At 43.5% G+C, this 20,391-nt stretch overlaps 1 protein-coding gene across 5 annotated transcripts; it reads left to right on the top strand.

The window, feature by feature from the left end:
• Nucleotides 1-1,443: 1,443 nt before the first annotated feature.
• On the top strand, nt 1,444-19,035 carry rusc1 (RUN and SH3 domain containing 1). 5 transcript variants are annotated; one of them, XM_084358662.1, is made up of 13 exons: nt 1,444-1,558; nt 4,121-7,494; nt 9,705-10,550; nt 11,565-11,687; nt 11,783-11,859; nt 12,028-12,045; nt 12,304-12,478; nt 12,749-12,854; nt 12,974-13,020; nt 13,106-13,590; nt 13,679-13,914; nt 14,060-14,227; nt 15,781-19,035. In XM_084358662.1, the coding sequence occupies exons 2-13, from the start codon at nt 4,248-4,250 to the stop codon at nt 15,944-15,946; spliced, it is 5,694 nt and encodes a 1,897-aa protein (XP_084214788.1). In that variant the 5' UTR covers nt 1,444-1,558; nt 4,121-4,247; the 3' UTR covers nt 15,947-19,035. The 5 variants fall into 5 exon arrangements, with proteins under 5 accessions (XP_084214788.1, XP_084214789.1, XP_084214790.1 ...); XM_084358663.1 differs by lacking the exon at nt 12,028-12,045; XM_084358664.1 differs by lacking the exon at nt 9,705-10,550 and having other exon boundaries at nt 1,445-1,558.
• The last annotated feature ends 1,356 nt before the right edge of the window (nt 19,036-20,391 follow it).

Here is a 20,391-nt window from a genome sequence, read left to right as displayed (position 1 = left end):
AGCCACTAGTGGTCACAGTACTCCTTCAAATTAAAGCTGTATATTCTTTATAAGGACAAGAACAACTAGCCTAGTTGAAGGAGAACAATGAATCACCTAACACATGTTCATGTATGTTGATACATAACACATTAAATAAGGATTGTTATGGAAATCTAAATGTTAACTGTACCAGTATTAGTCTATGCACATGAGATAATTAGAAGTATTAACTGTAAAGTAATAAACCAAAGTATAGCCCTATAAAATATTTCAAGTGGCCCCGCTGGTTGGCTGTAGAGCCGAACTTAAATGAACAAAAAATAAACTATTTAGACCGAGCCTGTTCAACTACTTTTATTTAGAAAGGGCATATTTGGAAAAGAAGTGAAGCACCAAGGGGCCGGACTTTAACGTTCCCTATGTCTGACCTGTAAAGCTCCTAATCTAAACGTGTTAAGACAACGCACTATTTTTTCTTGGACTTTATTTGTTTTCACAAGAAGAGTCTATGTATATAAAAGTACAGGAAAGAAAAACAAAGCGCCTTTCTTCTCTTAGAAGTAGGTCGTCAGTTTGATTCTCATAAATTCTGCTTAAACAGCCTGGCTTAAATGTTTTGAATGAAATAGGAGTATTTTTGTGCTTTGCAACAGAGATTACTATTGAATGGACTAATTAACCTAAAACAAAATTGTCTTAGAGCCGGAATGAGATTGTTAAAGGGCCACCAGACAATAAATTAATCGTTTCAGTCATTCTCAAGCAAAAATGCTGGAACTTCTCTCTTTAATTCTTTTCAAATGTGAGGATTTGATGCTTTTGTTTGTCATATATCAAGAGTAAATTGAATATATGAAGGGTTTGGACTTTTAATCAAATAAAAGAAGAAAATTGGAGACATCTACTCAGGCTTTGTCACATTACAATGTGCATTTTTGACTATTTTCTGACACCTTATAGACTAAATGAATGGATTTATTGAGAATATCACTGATAGTGATAATGATGGGTGGCGATCACAGTTGGCTGTATGTGAGATTTGCATTCTTAATAAGCCAACTTCCTTTAAGGGATGCATCAATTTACATCTAATTATAGCATTTTGACGATACTCATATGCTTTACAGAGGAGAAAACTAATCTTTACTTTTACTACTTCTTATAATACTTATAATGCAGTAAAATAGAAAAAAAATAATGACTCAGCTTCCCTGAGGACAGACTAATAAAAGCACGAACACATCCCAGAGAGGATGATTTAAGAGAAATTAAGAGAAGTGTGACTCTTCCTCTTGAGTCATGGCTCCAAACTAATCATTTGAAGGAGGTGAAGCTGCAAATGACTCCAGATAAACTGGGTCTGTGATGATGAGGCGAGTAGGGGAGAGGTGTGGTTTGGCTGGGTCTCTGGTGGTGGTGGTGGTGGTGGTGATGGAGGAGGGAGGGGGGTGTGAGTTTGTTGGATGCTCGCGAGAGGACAGATGCTGAGGCTGTTTAACGTCGGAGAGAGACTTCACATTCACACGGACTGGAGATGGAGATGGAGACGTTCATCCATCTTTACCTGAATCTGATCGTGAGTCGAGTCTTTACTTATCATCTGATTGTGCATATTTCTAGTTTTTAAACGAGCCTGCGGTGCGTGGTCGTGTTAGAATAACCTCATATTCCCGCACGGAGCCTGCGTAGATCGAGAGTCGTGCGATTCCGCTCTTAACACTGATATCTATCGGATAGCTTTTAGATTTTAAAAAAATTATGTTATTATGATCTGTTTTGATTACAATCTAAATATCATGTGTGTTATTTGAGTGATAACAGGGGCGGATGGGCCTGTATATCAGGGCGATGCGGTCGGAGGTACCCCCTCCTCCCCCTCCCTCTCCTCCTCCTCCTCCTCCCATCCTCCCTGTCTCCATCAGCTCTGTGGGATCAATACATGCAGGGGTAAATACTGAGCACAGGACGGGTTAAATTACACATGAGCATATGCAGTTTCTTTGTTTTTATTTCGTGTCAAGGCTTTGTTGGCTGTAGTGGCCATTCCCACGAAAGGCCCAAGCACTGGAGTGATTTATATTCCTCAGTGATGTGAAGGGCACTGTGGAGGAATATGAGCAGCAGCCTTCGGTAAATGGGCTTTAAAACAGCAGACTCTGTGTTGTTCCCTGCTGCTGCCTGATTATTTCATGCTCCAGTTAAAATGTGCTTTTATGTTCAGTCATTGCTTTAGGTACGGGGTTTTTTCTTTTTCTTTTGATCTACATCTTATTGTCGGCCTGTGAGGATGGAGATGGAGATGGAGATGGAGAGTGGCACAGATGGAGACAGCCTGACTACTGTAAACTCATGAATATCAGTGCTCAGTGAGGCTCAACATGACTGATGCAGATGAAGAGTGACAGCTATTAGGCTTTAAATTAGTTGACAAGTATTGTCACAGGGATCGTTTCATGTGATATGTGTGTGGGTGTATGTGTGTGTGTGAATTTGAATGGATAGATAACATCTGAAAACCAGGATGATGTGATGCATGCAGATCAGATGGCCTGACACTTCTGTTACGTACATTTTCAAGTAGCCTGTTTGTTTAACTGAACACAATTTTAATGCTGTCACTGAAATTTTGTAGGGAGGCAACTTCTTACATACACTAGGGTTGCAACCTGAAATCTTCGTCATTATCAATTGATCGATTAAAGGTGCACTATGCAAGGCCTACGAACAAAGCTCTTGATACAAGTAAGAAGCAGTTTGCAAGAGTTAACGTGTATTAGATGCTCTTTAAAGCCGTATGTTTACATTTTTGTTTATAAACATGACAGCAAAACAAGCTTGTATTTTGAGTTATGGTGGGGTGCGAACAAAAAGATTATAGAAGTTCTACGGTTAAGAAATATAGGACTATATAACCAAAACCTGTGCACCTTTAGTTTTTTTGATTACGCGTTTTTGGTAACACTTAATTTTACAGGTCTGCAAATTTCATAGTAAGTGGGTGGTAATTACTAAATAACATGTTTGGAATTTCTTTTTGAAATGACCCTGAAATCACCACAATACCAATCACGACAACAATTACCTGGATATTTACTGAAATTACCCAAACGGTGATGTAATAATAATAGTCTGCTATTTTCCAACAAGCAGTTAATAAATAGCTGGTAATTTCTTTAATACATACCCAGGAAACTTCCAACTGGTTTATGCTTGACGGGGCACGATGTAGAATAGAAATTCACACTCAGAATTTGACAACATTAATGAGGTAATAATACAAACTCAGACATATTTATTTTTTCCATAACTGAATAAACAAGCTGTTCTCAGAGAAAAATAAGGTCCCCAGAACACTGTTTGAAGCTAGAAAGGTGGCAGGGTCCACCAAATATTTATCTTCTGATTTAAATTTTGTATCCAAAACTACATAGTGCACCTTTAACTCCTTCTTATCGTGACTTTTTAATTTCCAACTATTTTCTAGCCCAACTTCTGCAGGTCAGTAAATGAAAGTAAATTTTTTGACCATTTATATTTTCACCAATTTCTATTAGAAAAATAGAAGAATGTGATTTTTAAAGGTGCAATGTGTAAGAATTAGATCTTGTTGAATGATCTGGGGGTAATTTCAAAGAAACTTAAGATATATTGCTTGGTAACCACCACTACTTCCCATGAAATTGGACGTGTAAAATAAAGAGTTAAATAAAAAGAGTTAAAGTGAACTCTCACAGTTTCCCAAGGTGACATCCTCAGTTTTTGTGTTTTGTCCAGCCAACAGCCCAAAACCCAAATATATTCAGTTTATTATCATAAAAGATGACAAAAGCAAGCAAATATTTACATTTGAGAAGCTGGAACCAGTGACTGCCTTTAAGTGACTTTAAGTGTTGATGCTTGATAATGTTTAAGGTTTTTTACAGGACTGTTTGAGACTGTGTGTCCTCCCAGGACCTGGGCTGTGATAATTATAAATCAGAAAGCCCGAAAGCAATTGCTTTTAATGATTGGTCCAGATGATGAGTTAAACTTCAAAGACTTAGCTTAATATGAAAACATGTGTAAAGCAAGAAAACGTCTTTGAAGAGCTGAATTTGCTCGTACTCATTCACTGTGTGTGTCTCCTTTGATATTACAGGATCTTGGGAGTCAAGCCAAGATGTGACCGTCACGGCGCGTCATAGTTTGGATCTGTCCAGCCTGTACAACACTTGTTTCTATAGCAACAGAAATATCACAGTATCCTACAAAGTCCCATTCCCACAATGCAGTCCTCTAGCTGCTCCTCTCAGCCTACAAAGCCACGGCGCTTTGACGTCAACAGACGGACCAATACCTTAGCTGCACCAAAGTCTCATGGCCCTGGTTTTCAGAGGGAGGACAAAAACATGAACACGATCACTACATCCTCCCCGCGCCGGGCTACTAAAGGCCCCGCTGCACCAACCAGGACCAGGGTGGGAGTGCAGCCGCGGCCACCAGTAAGCCAGTCCAGGTTTGCCCCACAAAAACAGGTTTCAACCGTCTCTAAAACAGCCAAACCCAAACCCAAGAATGCTCGTGCTTCTGCGGCAACCAAAATTGCACCAGCAGCCGCTCCTCCTCCGCTTCCCTCTGTTCTCCCTCTCGACCCGAATTGCAACGAGCCGAGCCTCCCGTGTCTGTGCTGCGATGGGCGCTCCCCACAGGACAACAACAGCATGTTCAACCACAACCACAACAATAACAACACCATCTCTATCAGACAACAACTGAAGCTACCGCCTCCTCCAGCCCCATTACCCCAGAGGCAGGATGGGAAAATGGCCAAGGAGCTGCCTCAGCCTCCTCTGCAAGCTCAGGCCCAGCTGGAGGCCTCTGCCCGCCCTGCTGCCAATCTGAAAGACAACGGTAAGAATGCAGATGAACACTCCGAACTGGACAACAAGAAAAATATAAAGGTAGAGGAGGAAGATGATGAGGAAGAGAGCAGTGGGGATATTGATATTGATGATGATGAAGAGGAAGCTGACAATGATGACGACGATGATGATGATGACACCCTGGTCCCCTCCTGCTGTGACTGTCCCCCCTCCCTCCTGGAGTTCTCACTGTCCTCCTCTACCTCCTCATCCTCCACTTCCATCAGCTCCTGCTCTGATCTGGAGTCTGACTGTGCAGATCAATCCGCCTCCATCTGCTCTTCCCAAGACCAAGATAATCTATCCGTCGCTCTGTCCCCTAAAGAGCACGCTCTTCCACCACCCCCTGAGTGCCAGCCTCCTGCACGCTCACCACCATCTCTTCCTCTTAACCGCAATCCCTTCTCCTTAACATCCCATTCCCCAATTCCTCCTTGCTCCCCAGATGAGGGCTACCCCTCTGCCCTCGACTCACCTTCGCCTGACTACCTAGGAGTCAAAGGCGATTCTGAGGTCACCAAACTAGGTTTACTTGACTTTCTAGAGTCAGTAGGAGAGTTTGGGAAAATGGAGCGCTTCAGCCAGGTGATCCAAGTGGCTCGTTGGGATCTGGAGGGGGAACAACATTGGGATGTTCTTAGGGATCGGCTAGATCACCTGGATCGCTTGGAGAAGGTGAACAGGGAAGTGAAGCTGGCCTACGTCGCCAGACTCCACGAGAAGGGATTTGATCTTGGAGACCTGGAAGAGCAGGATCTGTCGGATGTCATGGATGAAATGGGCAACATCGACATTCCCTGGAAGTTGTATAAAAGTCGCGGAGGATCGATGGGAGACTCTCAGGAGTTTTCGGATGCGGGGGTTGACCTCACTGCTCCGTCAGACTGCGATGAGCCTCTCGCTCCCGACTCCCTCACCCCTTCTCCCGTTGAGCCGCCACCTAGACCCCCTAAACCTCCAGCACGTCATGCCAGCGTGAGCTCTGACCTCCACACCTACATTAATATCAGCAGGGAGACCACCTCCATGGCAGTCTCCACCTCTCCTACATTGTCCACTTTCTCCACTAACTCCTCATCCCCCACATTCACCACTTTTAGGTGTGAGAAACCCCTACCTCCATCCCCACCGTCTATTCCTCCTCTTCCTGCCTCTAAACCAGTCCCTTACCTCACCCTATATACTACTCCTTCTCCGCCTCCTGCCATCCCTACCCCAACTCCTCCCATTCCTCCACCTCGGAAGCGACACCTTGCCAGGAAGGAGGCGCAGCGGCTCGCTGCTCTTCAAGCCGAACAGGAAAAGACCCCTCTTTCCCTTCCTCCTCCTACCACACGCCCTCCACCTCTTCCTCCTCCACCAGTTATCTCAGTCTCCTCCTCATCTCCTCCTGCAATACCACCTCCGCCTGCGCTGCCTCCTCCCCCCTCCTTCCATGCACTGGATGTAGAGATCCGGAAACTACTGATGCTTGCAGGATTGACCCAAGCTGAGCTTCTCAAACTCAGCCCAGAGCTTGGTGACTGTGTCGGAGGGTTAGAGGATGAGGGAGACAGAGATAATGTTATCCTGTCCAAATCTCCATATGAGTTCAGACTAAAAGAAAGGGAGGAAGAGAAGGAATGTGACATCGGGTTGATGTCCAGAGATGGATGGAGCAGCAGAGGCAAGTTAGATGGAGATCGAAGAGTAGATATAGCCGAAGAAGGCAAAAAGAAAGAGGAGAGCAAGGACACACAAAGAACCACCTCATTCACTGAGATGGCGAGGAGAAGGAAGAGGAACAGCGGCCTGACTTCCGACTCTTACTACAGCACTGCTTTTAGCAATACTCATGAAACTAAAACAAAGAATATGAGCTACGAGTCTTTCCGCTATCCTGCTGAGTTACCAGATTCACCTCCGCCTCCTCCTCCACCTCGTCCCCTTCCCCCAATCCCACCATCTCTGCCTCCCATCAAAGTCAGCACTCTCCCTGCCAACTCTGCACAACCTGAGCGATTTGACTGGCTCATAGCCTTCACACCTGATTCTGATGCCCCACCACAGCCTCCACCCCTGGAGATGAGAAAATCTCAACTAGAAACTCAAAAGAAACTCAGTTCATCAGGTTCATCTCCTGCTCCAAAGGTGACAACTTTCAAAGAGCTGCGCTACCGCAACAAGAGCTCCTCCCCTCCAACAAAGGTGATCACTGACCCAGACCCTGATCCGACAGTTATTACTCCAGATCCAGACATACTGTACAACCTGAGGTGGAGGCGAGAGACAGCAGGCAGCGATGGCAACCAATGGGAGTACACCTCTCAGGCTCAGGCCTTCTTCATGCAGCCTCCACCAGCCCTCACCTCGATGGCTGCTCTGAAGGAAATGCTCCAGAGAGCTGACAAGGAAGGAGGAAAACTGGAGTTGTGCCCCTCACAGAAGATTGGCTGCTCAGTCAGTGACAGCAGCCTGTGGACCATGGGCAGAGAGCAGGAGTGTGAAGACATTAAGAGTGAGAAAAAGGAAGGGAAAGAAGAAGAAAAAGAGGAAGAGGAGGAGGTGGAGGTAGAAGTGGAAGTGAGAGGGCGAGCCGATGGAGGGAGGACTTTTGAATCAAGAACTTCAGGTGAGGATGAACTTCTGTGATGATGCTGATGACAATTAAGGAGGCAGAGTGTGTGTGCTTTTTTGTGTGTGTATGGGAGTAAATAAACACATCAAAGTAACTCTGATTTGGCAACACAACAAATCTAGGTTGGACAGATGATGGAGAGAAACAGATGGGGAAAAGTCGGACTAACGCTCAGCTTGTTCAGTTTCTCAGCGGTGCACAAATGATGTCCTTGGACAGAACATTATAGAATAATGATAATAATAATAATAATAATAAAAATAATGATAACAGAAAGATAGAAAGCCAAGGGAGGTGAAAATGTTGACTCATTTATGAAAATGATGTATGATGTATGGAGCAAGAGAGCGAAGAGATGGAGGGCGAGCGTGAGTCACAGAGAGGGGTGATGCGTGATTTGATGGATAAGGGATGACGGGGGATAAACAGAGGGTGATTTCACAGACAACAAGGCAGTGGAAGCTGGAGAAGGAACATGAGCAACACGAGTAAGAAAGATGGAGGGATAAGGACAGTGAAGGGAGTGAAGGTAATATGAGGAGAAAGAAAGAGGAGGTTGGAAACTTTCCAGCCAGTATTTCCTGCGCTGGTTATCAGAGTGTGATGTCATCATTGCCTTATTCAATTATTCATCCACCCTTCAGACCGAGGGGAGGGGGATAATGGAGTGCCCACTGAGCTCGCAAACCTTTCCCTTCTTTTCGTCTATCTTTTACTTTCTCTTTTCTTTCTGTTTGTGTGTCCAAAAATCTTTTCCAGCTCCTCTTTCTACTGGTTTTAAATCCCATCAACGTGGGATGTGCATATGCTTTTCCGTTGCTGTCTCTCTGCTCCCTCCCCTCCACCCTTGCTCCCTGGAGTGGCACAGATAGCTAAGATCAAGTTACTTATCTCATACGGTGCTGCAGTCGGCTGCATAGACACGATTAGATTGTCAGTGTCTAAATGCAGCAGGGTGAAAGTTTAGTTTAAATTGTTCACTTTACATTCTTCTTACTGTATCCACATTTTATCACTATTTCATGACTTTATTTTTGCTTTTTGGCCATAAAAGTCAAATGAATACTAATAATGAGACTGTAGCTTGCCAGAAATAGGTGTGTACACCTTTAAGAGTCCAAGGGGTGGATCTTAGCACATGAACCAATTGCTGAGAGCTTGTGTCAGAAAAATAGGAAGTATCATGTGTTGGTTACAGTTCAAAGACAGCTCAAGTCTAACCAAGGTATGGTTGCTTTCCAGCTCATTTTGTAGCCTGTAGCCTAGCAGTATGTCACAACTACTTGAGTGTAGTGAAAACTGTGTTGCCACACTCTGATTATTCACAGAGGCGGACATGGTGATTGAGCAGGAACGGAGAGAACTCTATCTGAATCAGTTGACTGACTCAGCATTACACTGTACTTTGTGCTATACTGGCCGAGGCGGGAGGGAGGGAGGGAGGGAGGGAGGGGTGGGTGGGTGATGGGGAAAGAGCTAGAGAGAGGTAGGAAACAAAGGCAGAGAAGAGGGAGAGAGAGAGAGAGAGAGGGGGGGGGGGAGAGCGAAGGTGATCCAGAGGTGATGATGTCTCGCTCGTACTGCAGTGCAAATCAGAAAAAAAGATTGGCACACACTTAATATTCATAGCTGTCGATGCAAAAGAAAAAATGAAAGTAAAACCAGATGCCGTGAAGGAGCCTTGAATCCAGATATGACGACTCTTTGGCGTTTTAATTATGGTGAATGAGTGTCTGATTGACAGATTGAGTGTTCCTCCTGTGCAGTCACGGTATCATTTCCTGTTGTGTCAAACCCTCTTAAATGAAAGACTGTGGTTATTGCTCTTCATAAATCAACCCCATTGACTCTCATGCCCTGTCAATGTGTAACTGTCGATCAACTGTTTTTTAAATGCTGCATTACCGCATGATGTTACATGATGATGGTTTCTTGCTGGAATACATTCATGAATGTGCATTTTTCTCTCGACAGACGCTAACATTTTCTGCATCTCTCTCTCTCCTTCCCATTTCTTTGCCACACTTTTTTTTTTTTACTTTTGTTTTTTCTCACCTCTCCATCACATTCTGTTGTTTTCCATTGTTTGTCCATCGCTCCACTTTGCTCCCTCATATCACTTCTTTGCTTGTGCGCTTGCCCTCTCCATCCTGACTCCCGCACCTTTACGATTTTTGGCCTTTTTTACCCCTTCCAACAAGCAGTTTCCTCCCCCCCACTGTCCCTCGCCCGGTCCTCCCAACCCTACTTCCTCCACACTGCCCTCCCCCCCTATCGACCAGGCTACTGTAACTCCCAGCCCTTTTCAGATCCCAGACCCCACAGCCATGTAGGCAGGGAGTCCAAAGATGACGAGCACTGCAACACACAGTGGCCCCCTGCTCCCAGCTCAGCTTGTATCCACAGAGATGATTCCAGCGCTGAATTAAATGCTGGGTCTGACTATGAATCCCTGGCTGATTATGGTGTAGACTCTCCTTGCGATGATGAAAACATCTTCAACACACTCAGGGACTTTGCGTCCGACTCTATGTGCAATTTTGACTCCCTCTACTGCAGTGACTCAGAGAACCAGAGCGGCACACACACTAAGCCAGACACACCTGTTAGCAGCACCACAGAGGCTCCGGGCTGCACCACCCCATATAAGAACATCGATATCATGATGACGTATTCAAACAGTACTATGGATTCTCTGTATTCAGATAAACGCTCACACACAGACCACAATAGCTACAAGGCCAGAACATCTAAAGAGCTTCCTCCTCTCCCCACGTATTACCTCTACCACCCTAAAAACTGCCCTCTGCATCGAGGTGCCCCTCCTCGCCTTTCCCCAATCGGAGCCCTCTCCCCTCCCCAGCGCTCTGGAGCGCCCCCTCCAGGCGCAGCAGGCTCCTCCCTCAGCTCCCCGCTTTTCCCCCGCTCTCACACCTTGCCTGCCCTTGCTGCTCCCCTCTACTATCCAAACCTCTACCCTCCAATACCGCCCAGGGCGCCCCCCCTACCCCCCAAACTCCACCAGGCTCCTCCGCAGTCACGCGTGGCGAGTAAGACTACTCTCTCTTCTCTCTCCCTACATCTCTCTCACTTTGTCTGACATCTTGCTTGCATGCCAGTCTGTCCGTCTATCTCTCCTCTTGATATGGTGGCCTTCACACCACTGTCACTTTTTCAACCCGAGGGATTTGCAGATTTGAAAGAACTGGGTAACTGTAGCTGTTTTATGTATCAGTCGGCAGCTCCCTGCAGGTCATCCGATACGTCTTATCTACCCTGTCCTTTCAAATCTGCAAAGGGTCCTCAGAAGGGGAACAGCTGTTCCTGTCAGAGGGTGTCTAGAGCCACTCTCATCACTCTCTTTCTCTCTGTCCTCCTCTATCTGTCTGTCTTCGTGTCGGTCTCGTCTGCTCTGTCTACCTGTTGTGTTTTTGCATGTCGTGTTGAGGTGGATACATTTCACGCCAGGCACAACACAAGTAGCTTGTTGATGATGATTTTTTTATTTAAGTTGACCTTCTTTATCGCTGTGCGTGTACATTTAGAGCAATTTCACAATAATTAAGATCCACTGCATCCTGTTCTTTTCAAGATGTCTGCATATATATAAAACTGCACACAACACCTGACTTTTGCACATGTGTCTAATTAAACCTGACCTGACTGATGTGGTAGCTTGTACACCTGTTTCCCCTCCTAGCTCCGCAGTTACTCCTACATAGTCTTGTGCTTTTTTGCTAGTGTTTGTATGGGTGTGTTTGTGTGTTTGAGTCAAGATGAATGCATGAGATCCTGTTTATCCCTCATGCATACAGAAAGTCGTCCTCACAGATCCAGATGTTGAAAGCTCATCACAGTAGTAAACCAATATTTACAGGCTGTCCTCACACACTGTTTGTTGTCAGTAGTACCATCTGCTTCTATCTGCCTACTCCAGTGCTTCTCATTGCTTAATTGCTCCTAACGCTAATATTTTTTAGTTATGGTATTTCTGTCTGTGGTGATTCATTTTGCTTCTGTTGATTTCGTACAGTAAGTAATTGCACTCTTACTGTCGCTGTCAGCTGTTCGCAGTGTCTCATTCGCTGGCTCTGTACAGAGGACAGAGACGTCCTGGATGGGCGAGGATGTGAAGCATCCAATGCGAGGTCTGGGCCTGTCCTCTCTGTGCCTGCAGGAAAAAAAAGGTGTGCGTCCTGCATGTGTATGTGTGTGTTTATCTTTGTCCCTGATGTCTGAAGCTCGTACAGTTGAACTGAAGACCACTGTTGTTCTCTTTCAGCTCTGGTCAGTGCGGTCAGTGTGGCAGTGGAAGCCATCTTGGCCCAGTTCAGTTCTTCTCGGACGGTCGTACAGAAGGTCAGTCAACGCTGAATTTACATCACCAGTGGGATTTTGATGAAGAATTATGTTATTATGTTGTTTTTGTTAGATTGGTTCACTACAAGGAAAAAGATGTCATATTGAATTTATTGTTTATCCCTCCCTTTTTTCTTATTCTGTCTCTTTTGTTCCGTCTCTCCTCAGTCTCTCTCAGTTAACAAGGTACTAGAATATCTTAAGTTAACCCAATCTTGTAGTATATCTTTGCAAACTAACCCCCCTCCCCCTCAAAATCACCCCATATCACATCACACCGACCCTCACCGCCCCCTCTCTCATTGATGTGTCCTATTTTTCTCTCCTCCCTCTCTCTTGAGTCATCCTCCCTCATCTATCCCCCCGTCTCTCCTTATCATCGCACATCTTCTCCCTCCTCACTCCATCCCATCTCCCTCTCGTGTCTCTCTCCTCTCCTCTCAGGCCTTATCAGGAGACAGCACCATAAATCCATCTCTGGGCCGTCTGGTGCTGCAGTGCCTCTGCCCAGCCCTGCACAGCTTGCTGACCGATGGCTTGAAACCCCACCAGAGTGACCTGATTGCAGGCAGGAGGCCAAATTCAGCCTGGAGTCTGGTCCAGGCCTCCACCAGGCCAGGTAGCACAACTTAGGAAAGTTAGCATTTATAGATTTGGGTATGATATCAAGCTGTTAATTCTGTTGTTTTGTTCCCTGGATGGTAACGATAAACCCTGGGCTTCGTCTGTCTCTCATTTTCCCACACATCAGTCAATACTTGTTGATTTTAGTGTCTGAAATGCTGAATAAAGCGAACAACAGGAAGCAAATATTGATTGGCCCACGAGTGCCAAGTTTCGGTGCAATTTTTCGCTCGCCTCGTCAGATTCCTCTCTCTCCATCTCTTAGGCCCAAAAACACAAGCCTTGTTCAACCTTCAAGATCGAGTCGGAGAGCTCCCCCAGCTCAGACAGAGCAAACACAGGTTCAACGCGTTCCTTCTTGGCCTACTGAAGTAAGCACTGCCTCCTTATCCTCTGTTCTCCTCTGGTAATTTACTATATTTTGATTTCCCTGCACATGTCCTCTTTGTATCCTCAGTTTTCTCTCTCTTTTCTATTTTTTTTCCTCTAGTACCAAACTTCTTGATTTCTGGCTGTCTCACCTTCAGTCTTGCAGTGGTAAGCTTCCTTCCTTTTAATGTCTTCTCATTCTTTTGGGTGCCCATGTACCTAACCATGACCTCTTCTCATCTCTTCCTCTCAGATGTGCTAGAGACGTATTACCGCCCCACCTCCTTTATACGTCTGTCGCTGACCGCCTGCCAGCCTCTGTTCGAGGAGCTGCTCCTCGTGTTGCAGCCTCTCAGCCTGCTGACCTTCAACCTCGACCTGCTCTTCCAGCACCACCATTTAGAGCCAGACAGCCACAGTCCAGACATCCATAGTCCTCCTTGTCAGGACACTACGTCCCAGCTTTCAACAGAGGGCTCCCAATCCAAAAACACAGGCTGCAGGTATATTGAAAGCCTGTCAGAGGTAGATTTTGGAAGCCCAGAGAGATCATCGCCATTGGCTAATCCAAAGAATCTAGGATCAGGGGAGTCAAATCAAAGCGCTGCTACAGCTGTTAAGGCTTCGGTCACTCTCGGGCAGACAAGTCCTCAGCTCATGTGGGTGCAGGAGAAGGAAATCGGAGACTTACCTCCTCCTAATATCGAGGAGGACAGCTTTGCTCAGCAGGCAGGACAGGTACTCACCTTTGATTTTCATTGTCCAGTGTTTGAACTCAAATACGTTTGTTTTATCCTGCAGGAGTGACATTTTTTTTTTACCTTAGGTGATCCAGCAGGGATGGGGGGCTGTGATGCGCTGGGGAGGCAGACTGAGCCATAACCTGTCTGAGCTGAGCCTGAAAAAGGAGGAGATGAGGGCGGATCTGCCAGACCTCCAGGTCCAGGCAGAAAGTGACTTCACTCCGGTCGGCAGTGGTGCTCAGGTTCCCTGGGGTCTGGGGCGGCTCTTTGGAGCCTCCAAAAGTCCCAACAGCCCAACAGGTCACACACCACCGAGCAGGTTAGCCAATAAATTTAACACATATGTAGGTCAAGAGAAAGCAATACATTCATCCATCAAGAAACTCTAAGGTCACTCTTGTACTTCAAAATAAACTGCATGAATGGTAACACTCATTCCTGTCGTCCTCTTCCTGTCTCTGCAGGCGTCCCTCTCAGTGGCTGGCTCCTGGTGTCACTGCACTGACCCGAATGGTGAGCAGCAACTCCACCCCAATAATGAGGAGGGCCCCGGAGCCGCAGAGAGAAAGTGAGCCAGAGCCTGAGAAGGAAGTCGATGCTCTGGAGATGAAGGACAAACCCAGACCACTCAGGTACAACAGACATGAAGAGATGCTGATGGTTATGGAGGGTGGATATTTTTATGTTGCTGTTGGCTGAGATGCAGTGAAACTGAGTGGGGATACCTTAGATACCTGAACATAAGGGGCACTATTAGACGCCATTTTTTATCCCAGTGACCAAAGAAAAAAAAAACGGATATAAGAGTTGTCCAAATTTTCCAAAAATGATCAGATTTTTTTTATGTTAAATTACATTTTGGCTAGTTTTAGGTGACAAAAAAAGGCACATCCAAAAAACATTTAAAGCTGGACCAATGAATGGTTAAAATATACGCAACTTTAAACATCGCTTTTGAACTTTTGGATGTATTAACAGGGAGCTAGTGTGCAGACTTTTTTCGAGATGAATCTAATTTTAAATGAAGCATGACATCTCTAAACCACGTGATATGAGAAAGGGGGTTTTAGATTTCTGAACATGAGAAGCTCAGGGCTCGACCAAAGCAGTGAATCAGAGTAGCAGGAGATCTAAATTGGATTGGCTGTTGTTGAATGCACATGATGAGCAATCTTTATTTTATTTATTTAACCTTTTTTTTCAGAGATTCAAGATCTCCTTCACAAGAGAGTCCCAGCCAAGACAGCAGCATAAAAAGTTTTGCATGAATTAATAAATAACAGACAAACAGACAAATCACATCAAACAATTAATTAATATTGTTCAGTAACAGGACATGTGCATTAAGATGCATGAGCCCATGTCTACCACAGGGAGAGTACTTCGGATACAGCGCACAAATCTTGCTCCCATCGCGCCTTCAGCATTATATCTCATTACACTTCATATGAGACACCATCACCTTGAAAATAGCATTTCAGTGAGACTAATGGGACTTGCTTTTAGACAATTTTCACTTCTTCGATCAGCAGATTCTAAAAAATTATTAATTTTTCTTACAAGCTGGAAACACCCTGTATTCATTGTTTTTCTACTCATTTTTGAAGTAGCATTCTTTCCAGTTCCACTCACCAATCCATTCCTAAATTAGGGGGATCATACTGTGAGTTTCTGTATGGACACAACTAATTTTCACTGTAATTTGAATTCAATTTAGAGTGATGACACATTTTAGGCCTCTATGTTCCTGCAGTTAGAAAACATCGATTGGTATGATTTTAGTGTCAAAAACTCAAACTATCAAGGAATATCATCATGATAAAGAAAAATGCCTTCATCCATAGCTAGGATTTGGCATGAAAAATGGATGGTTAAAAATAAAAACATTGCTCATACATTATAAAAATACACCTTCCTCATTTGTGGCATGTCTCCTATTTTTCAAAATTACATCTTTCCCCCTCCAACAGCACCTGTGGGTGTAGTGGACGTCAGTAGCACCCCTGTTATCATTTTTGTCTTTCGAAAGACTGTAATTGATGACTCACCAGTCTGACTTTGAGCGATCCTGCATTGTGACTCATCAAAGATTTGGCTACAGGGGCTGTTGGGGGTGATGCTGTTGTTTGTGTTGGCGTATACGTATGCCATTTTGGCTGAGACAATCTCTGCTGTCTGTCCTCAGGTCAGTACGAACGCTGTGCGACCACACCGGAGCCGACTCGGAGCTCAGCTTCCGCAAAGGGGAGGAACTGGTGGTGTTGGGAGGAGTCGATCAGGACTGGATCCGCTGTCGTCAGGGAGACAGAGAGGGGCTCGTACCTATTGGCTACACTTCCCTCATCATGTGACTTCAGCCATAACTGCTGCACTCAATCAATAAAAAAACAAAATAAATATATATATATATATTTTAGGCGAGTATTGAGAGGTTACGGTGAGGCTCCACTACTCTGAAAGGGATATTTCACGCTTGCTTGGTGAGAGTTTGAGTTGAGTGCATAACACCATCTGTTCTGCTTCACGTGCACCAGGAGCAGCCTGCAGTCCTCTCCCTTTATGAACATATGGGAGTGTTTTTTCCCATCACAATCCATCCAGTTTGGTAGCATTAAACTAATGGATTTTAGCAGCAGGAACGCGGCAGATGGTGTGAAATAATGACTCAAGTCAAATTCAGATCATTACACGCTGGAAGACCTTTGATCTCGGAGTGAAGTATCCCTTTAAACGTCCTTTTCTCAATTTTTGCCATCCTCGTCAGCCGCTGGTCTGAAAACAAACACAGGGGGGAAATTCTGTGCTATCAACCACTCGCAGCTTCAAGTGCTTTCAGGTCAGCGGCTGCCTGTTGCGAGGAGGCGACTGCCTGGTGGAAGCCACGTTAATATCTCTAGCTGTGGAGAGTCGCGGCTCGCAGGTTGACAATTGGAGAAAGCACGTTAGAGTACTGGGCCGTAGCTCCTGTTGCATACTGCGTAGTAATGTAGTGAATTGTAGCTGTGTAGATCTGTGTTCTCTTGACCTTTCACCCCTATCGACCTCTCACCTTTATCGCCTGGTTCATGTGTGTTTGACATGTTTCTGCTAATATATTTGACTGTATAAATATACATAAAAAATCTATATATAGGTATATAAATTGAGATTGATATTACCAAGATAGATAGAAAGATAGATGAACAAGAGAAAGCAGCTTAATAATACTGTGCTCACACTGAGGAAGATTCAAAACGAATGGATTCATTCTTCTACTTCACACACACTACATGGTTGTCATACATGCAAAAAAGAAAAGAGCATTGTTTGTTTTGAGAATGAAATCCAGGATCTTCCCTCCTGTGTGCTTTATGTATTGCCAACGTCTCGACGTCGTATTCATTCAATCATTTAGCCTCATATCTTAAACACTGTATGCATTGTGATGTGCCATGAATGCTTTGAACGAATGCCAGAAATTATTTATCTATTCCACACACAGTTGTCAGATAATATCAGACGACAGCAATCTGTAGCTACTCATCCGAAACCTTCACAAAACTATGCTCAGCTCTTGTTCAACACTATCTGACCTTAAATTTAATGCAGTGAGAAAGTCCCAGATGTGTGGTTAATTCATAAATTGCTACTGTAAAGTCTGTAGGTTTGGTGGCTGGTCTTCACCTCGTACCTCAGCTTTTGTATTAACCCTTCCTGCCATGTTTGCTTCTCATCATAATCATTGATATTAATGATAGTGGTCGTGGTGGAAGTGATATGTTGATTCTAATGTTGCTTTGTGTCATATATTTATTCTCTAGATTCTGTATTGATGACTATGCATATGGTTAAATGTACAACTACAAGCCTTTTTTGTTTGTTTGAAAGTCATTTTGGTTTGGTGTTCTCATGCAAGTTGGCACCTGAAGCCTAAAACAATAGATTAACCCTCAAAGACCTGGACAGCTGGCGGCGGCTGAAAATGATCCAATCCATATGCTTTAAGACCTCATGTAAAAGAGAGAGTTTTTTGTCTCGTATGGGCATTCAGGGTCTCCGTAGTGAACATTATTACACCGTCATGTTCTGCAGCATCGATTCGTCAAGGACACCCAAATAGTTTTTCCTCTCTAAACTTTTTCAGGCACATTTCAGAAGATGAAATGTAGAATTACAAATGTCTTACACTGAAAAACGCCTAGGATAATATTTTAATGATTGGTTTTAATTTGCTTAGGAAAGGTCATAATGTTATATGGAAGTCTAAAACAAAAAGTTTTTTTGTTTTTGTTTTTTTAGCTTTTTGGATTAAAAAAAACTAAACTTCCTGAGGTTCTGTCTGAATTCACATAAAAAAAAACACCAAAGGTTTTTTTTTAATTCTCAGACTAAGGTGAAATATGTAAGATTTTAGTTGAAAACAATCAAAAATGATCACCAAAATGTAAAGAAATAACAGTTTGCTATAAAGACATCTATGTATTGTGCTGCAGAGAAATCTAATGTAGTTAGCATGCTAACAAGCTCAGTTTTGGACCTTTCTGGACACTTATAAGATGCTGACTGCTAGAAAAGGGGAGGAAAAATAAAATAAATACAGAAGAGTCGAGGTCTTTGAGGGTTCAGTAGTAAAAATGAATATAAAAGAGTCTGATTTTAGCTGGTCAGGAAGGACCTTCTTTTCATTCTGCAGGAAAGTGTCATCACTATTGATCAATCAGGGAACGCTCAGCTCTTGAAAGTGTGTTATTGTGTCAATGCCATGTAGCATGACGTTACCGTCACTATGGCACCTGTCCAGTAGCATTAAGTTACGCCACATGCTCGTCACATTACAAAAAATGCCATCAAATGGATGATACGTAGGTGTTTACAAGAAAAAATGTCTAGATAAAGATAAAATATCATTTGACGCATTCAAACGTGTTTACAATATTTCTTTGTTTTGTTTATGTATTTCTATTCCGATGTGCGGTGATAGTCTAAATGCATTTGTTTGAAATCTGTTAATTTATTGGATGTTATATTTATTGATCTTGAGGTTTCTGAAAGGAATAGCTCTATCTGACCCATCTAGTGTCTCTCTATCTATCTGGGTTCATTATGTATGTGTGCGTGCGTGTGTGAGCGTGCACATGGCAGCGTGTGTGGCAGTGAAAGCAGAGATGAGTGTGAGCACTTCTGTGTGTCTGCACATCCTGCACTTTCACTTATGTGTGTGTGTGTAAGTGTAACAATGAGTTCTGTACCTCCCTCTCCTCCTCCTCCTCCTCCTCCTCCTCCTCCTCCTCTTCCTGCTCCTCCTCCTCTCTTTCTCTCTCTGGTGTCATGTAGCCTGTAGACATCCCCCTGTGTCCTACTATTGCATATAGTTCAGTGCCCCTATAGTGTCAGTCATTGTCCACCTCCTGCATGTGCTTGTTTGTAAATACACCAAATAAAATGATCAGTATAAACCAAACCTGTGACGCAGTTTGAGTCATATTTATGCACATAAGTTCATGTAAGCCTCATATGGTGTATACGTTGAGTCATAGTGGTGGTATGTAACTTAAGTACATTTAGGCTACTCAATACTTTTTTGAGGTATTTGTAGTTTACTTGAGTACTCCCATCTTGTGCTACTTTGTACTTTTACTCCACTACATTTCGGAGGCAAATGTTACTTTGCAGATTACAGGCTGCATAAAAAAAACACTGATTCTGATAATCAGAAAAATGCTGAATATCAGACGTGATAATCGGCCAGGTTGTTAATCCGTCGGCCTTCTGTGCACAGTACATACATACTTGTCAATATGGATATGGATAATGTTCCCTTTTACCAAAGTAACATATCTTTACTTTTACTCAAGTGAGTTTAACTTGTAAATATATGTATAATTTACTCCTACTTTTGATACTTACTCAAGTTCTGTTGGGTGACTTTCACTTTTACCAAAGTAATACTTTAACACAATATGAACAATGTCAATATATCATAATCTATAAGATTATCATATATTTGTATCATTGCTGTCTTTTGAGAACCATGTATCTCTAAAATGACAACTTTTTATTTGCTCAGAAAAACAGCCTGTTTTCAGAGTTGTGACAATTAGGGCCGGGTACTGAACATCGATACTTTTATGGCACCGACCAAACTGCCTCGATGCCACTTAGTATTGAAAAATGTCTTGTCATTCGATACCAAATTTTCATACCTCGGGAAATAACCTCACCAGCCTCTGCGAGCCAATAAGCATGCAGCAAGCTTGATGTGGGAAGATCTAACAGTGCTGGTGATTGGCTGTCTCCAGGCATGCAGGAAAAACACAAGGTCATGCCTAGAGACGGAGCTCACCACACTGTGGTAATTAGGTTTATATTTCATTGTGTTATGAAACAGTTTTAAAGGAGTCTGTAAAAAAAGGCAAGGAGCTGAAAAATAAAACGAAAGATTTTTACTGTAATGTTTAATGTAATCCTTCGTTAAAACGGATTTCTAAATTTGATGGATTTGGTATCGAAGTCAAGGTGTTGGTACTGGTACCAGTATCAAACATTTTTGAACTATACTCAGCTGTAGTGACAATGAGTTTTAAATAGTTAATTTGGTTCAAGAAGTAGGAGAATTTTCTTCACACATAAAAATCCTTCAGATTATGAGAAAATTGAAATTCATGATTGTAATCTGTAACTCTCGCCTCTGATTTGTAGTAGAATAGAAGGATAGTATAGTTGGATGAACTAGTTAGATGGAAATACTCAAGTACCTTGACTTTGTACTTAAGTAGAGTACTTTAGTTGCATTCCAACACTACAAAACACCTAATTG

The sequence above is a fragment of the Pagrus pagrus genome (assembly GCF_965226575.1).
Source record: "Pagrus pagrus genome assembly, chromosome: 7".
NCBI classification, from domain to species: Eukaryota; Metazoa; Chordata; class Actinopteri; order Spariformes; family Sparidae; genus Pagrus; species Pagrus pagrus.
Note: the sequence above shows the minus strand (reverse complement) of the source record. Positions and strands in the feature narration are given on the sequence as shown.

Excerpts from the sequence above, each read along its gene's own strand:
- rusc1 (XM_084358662.1), top strand. The coding sequence starts at position 4,248 with ATGCAGTCCTCTAGCTGCTCCTCTCAGCCTACAAAGCCACGGCGCTTT. Across the intron at positions 12,479-12,748 it reads CCAGGCCTCCACCAGGCCAG|GCCCAAAAACACAAGCCTTG; the intron begins GTAGCACAACTT and ends TCCATCTCTTAG. Across the intron at positions 13,591-13,678 it reads TTGCTCAGCAGGCAGGACAG|GTGATCCAGCAGGGATGGGG; the intron begins GTACTCACCTTT and ends TTTTTACCTTAG.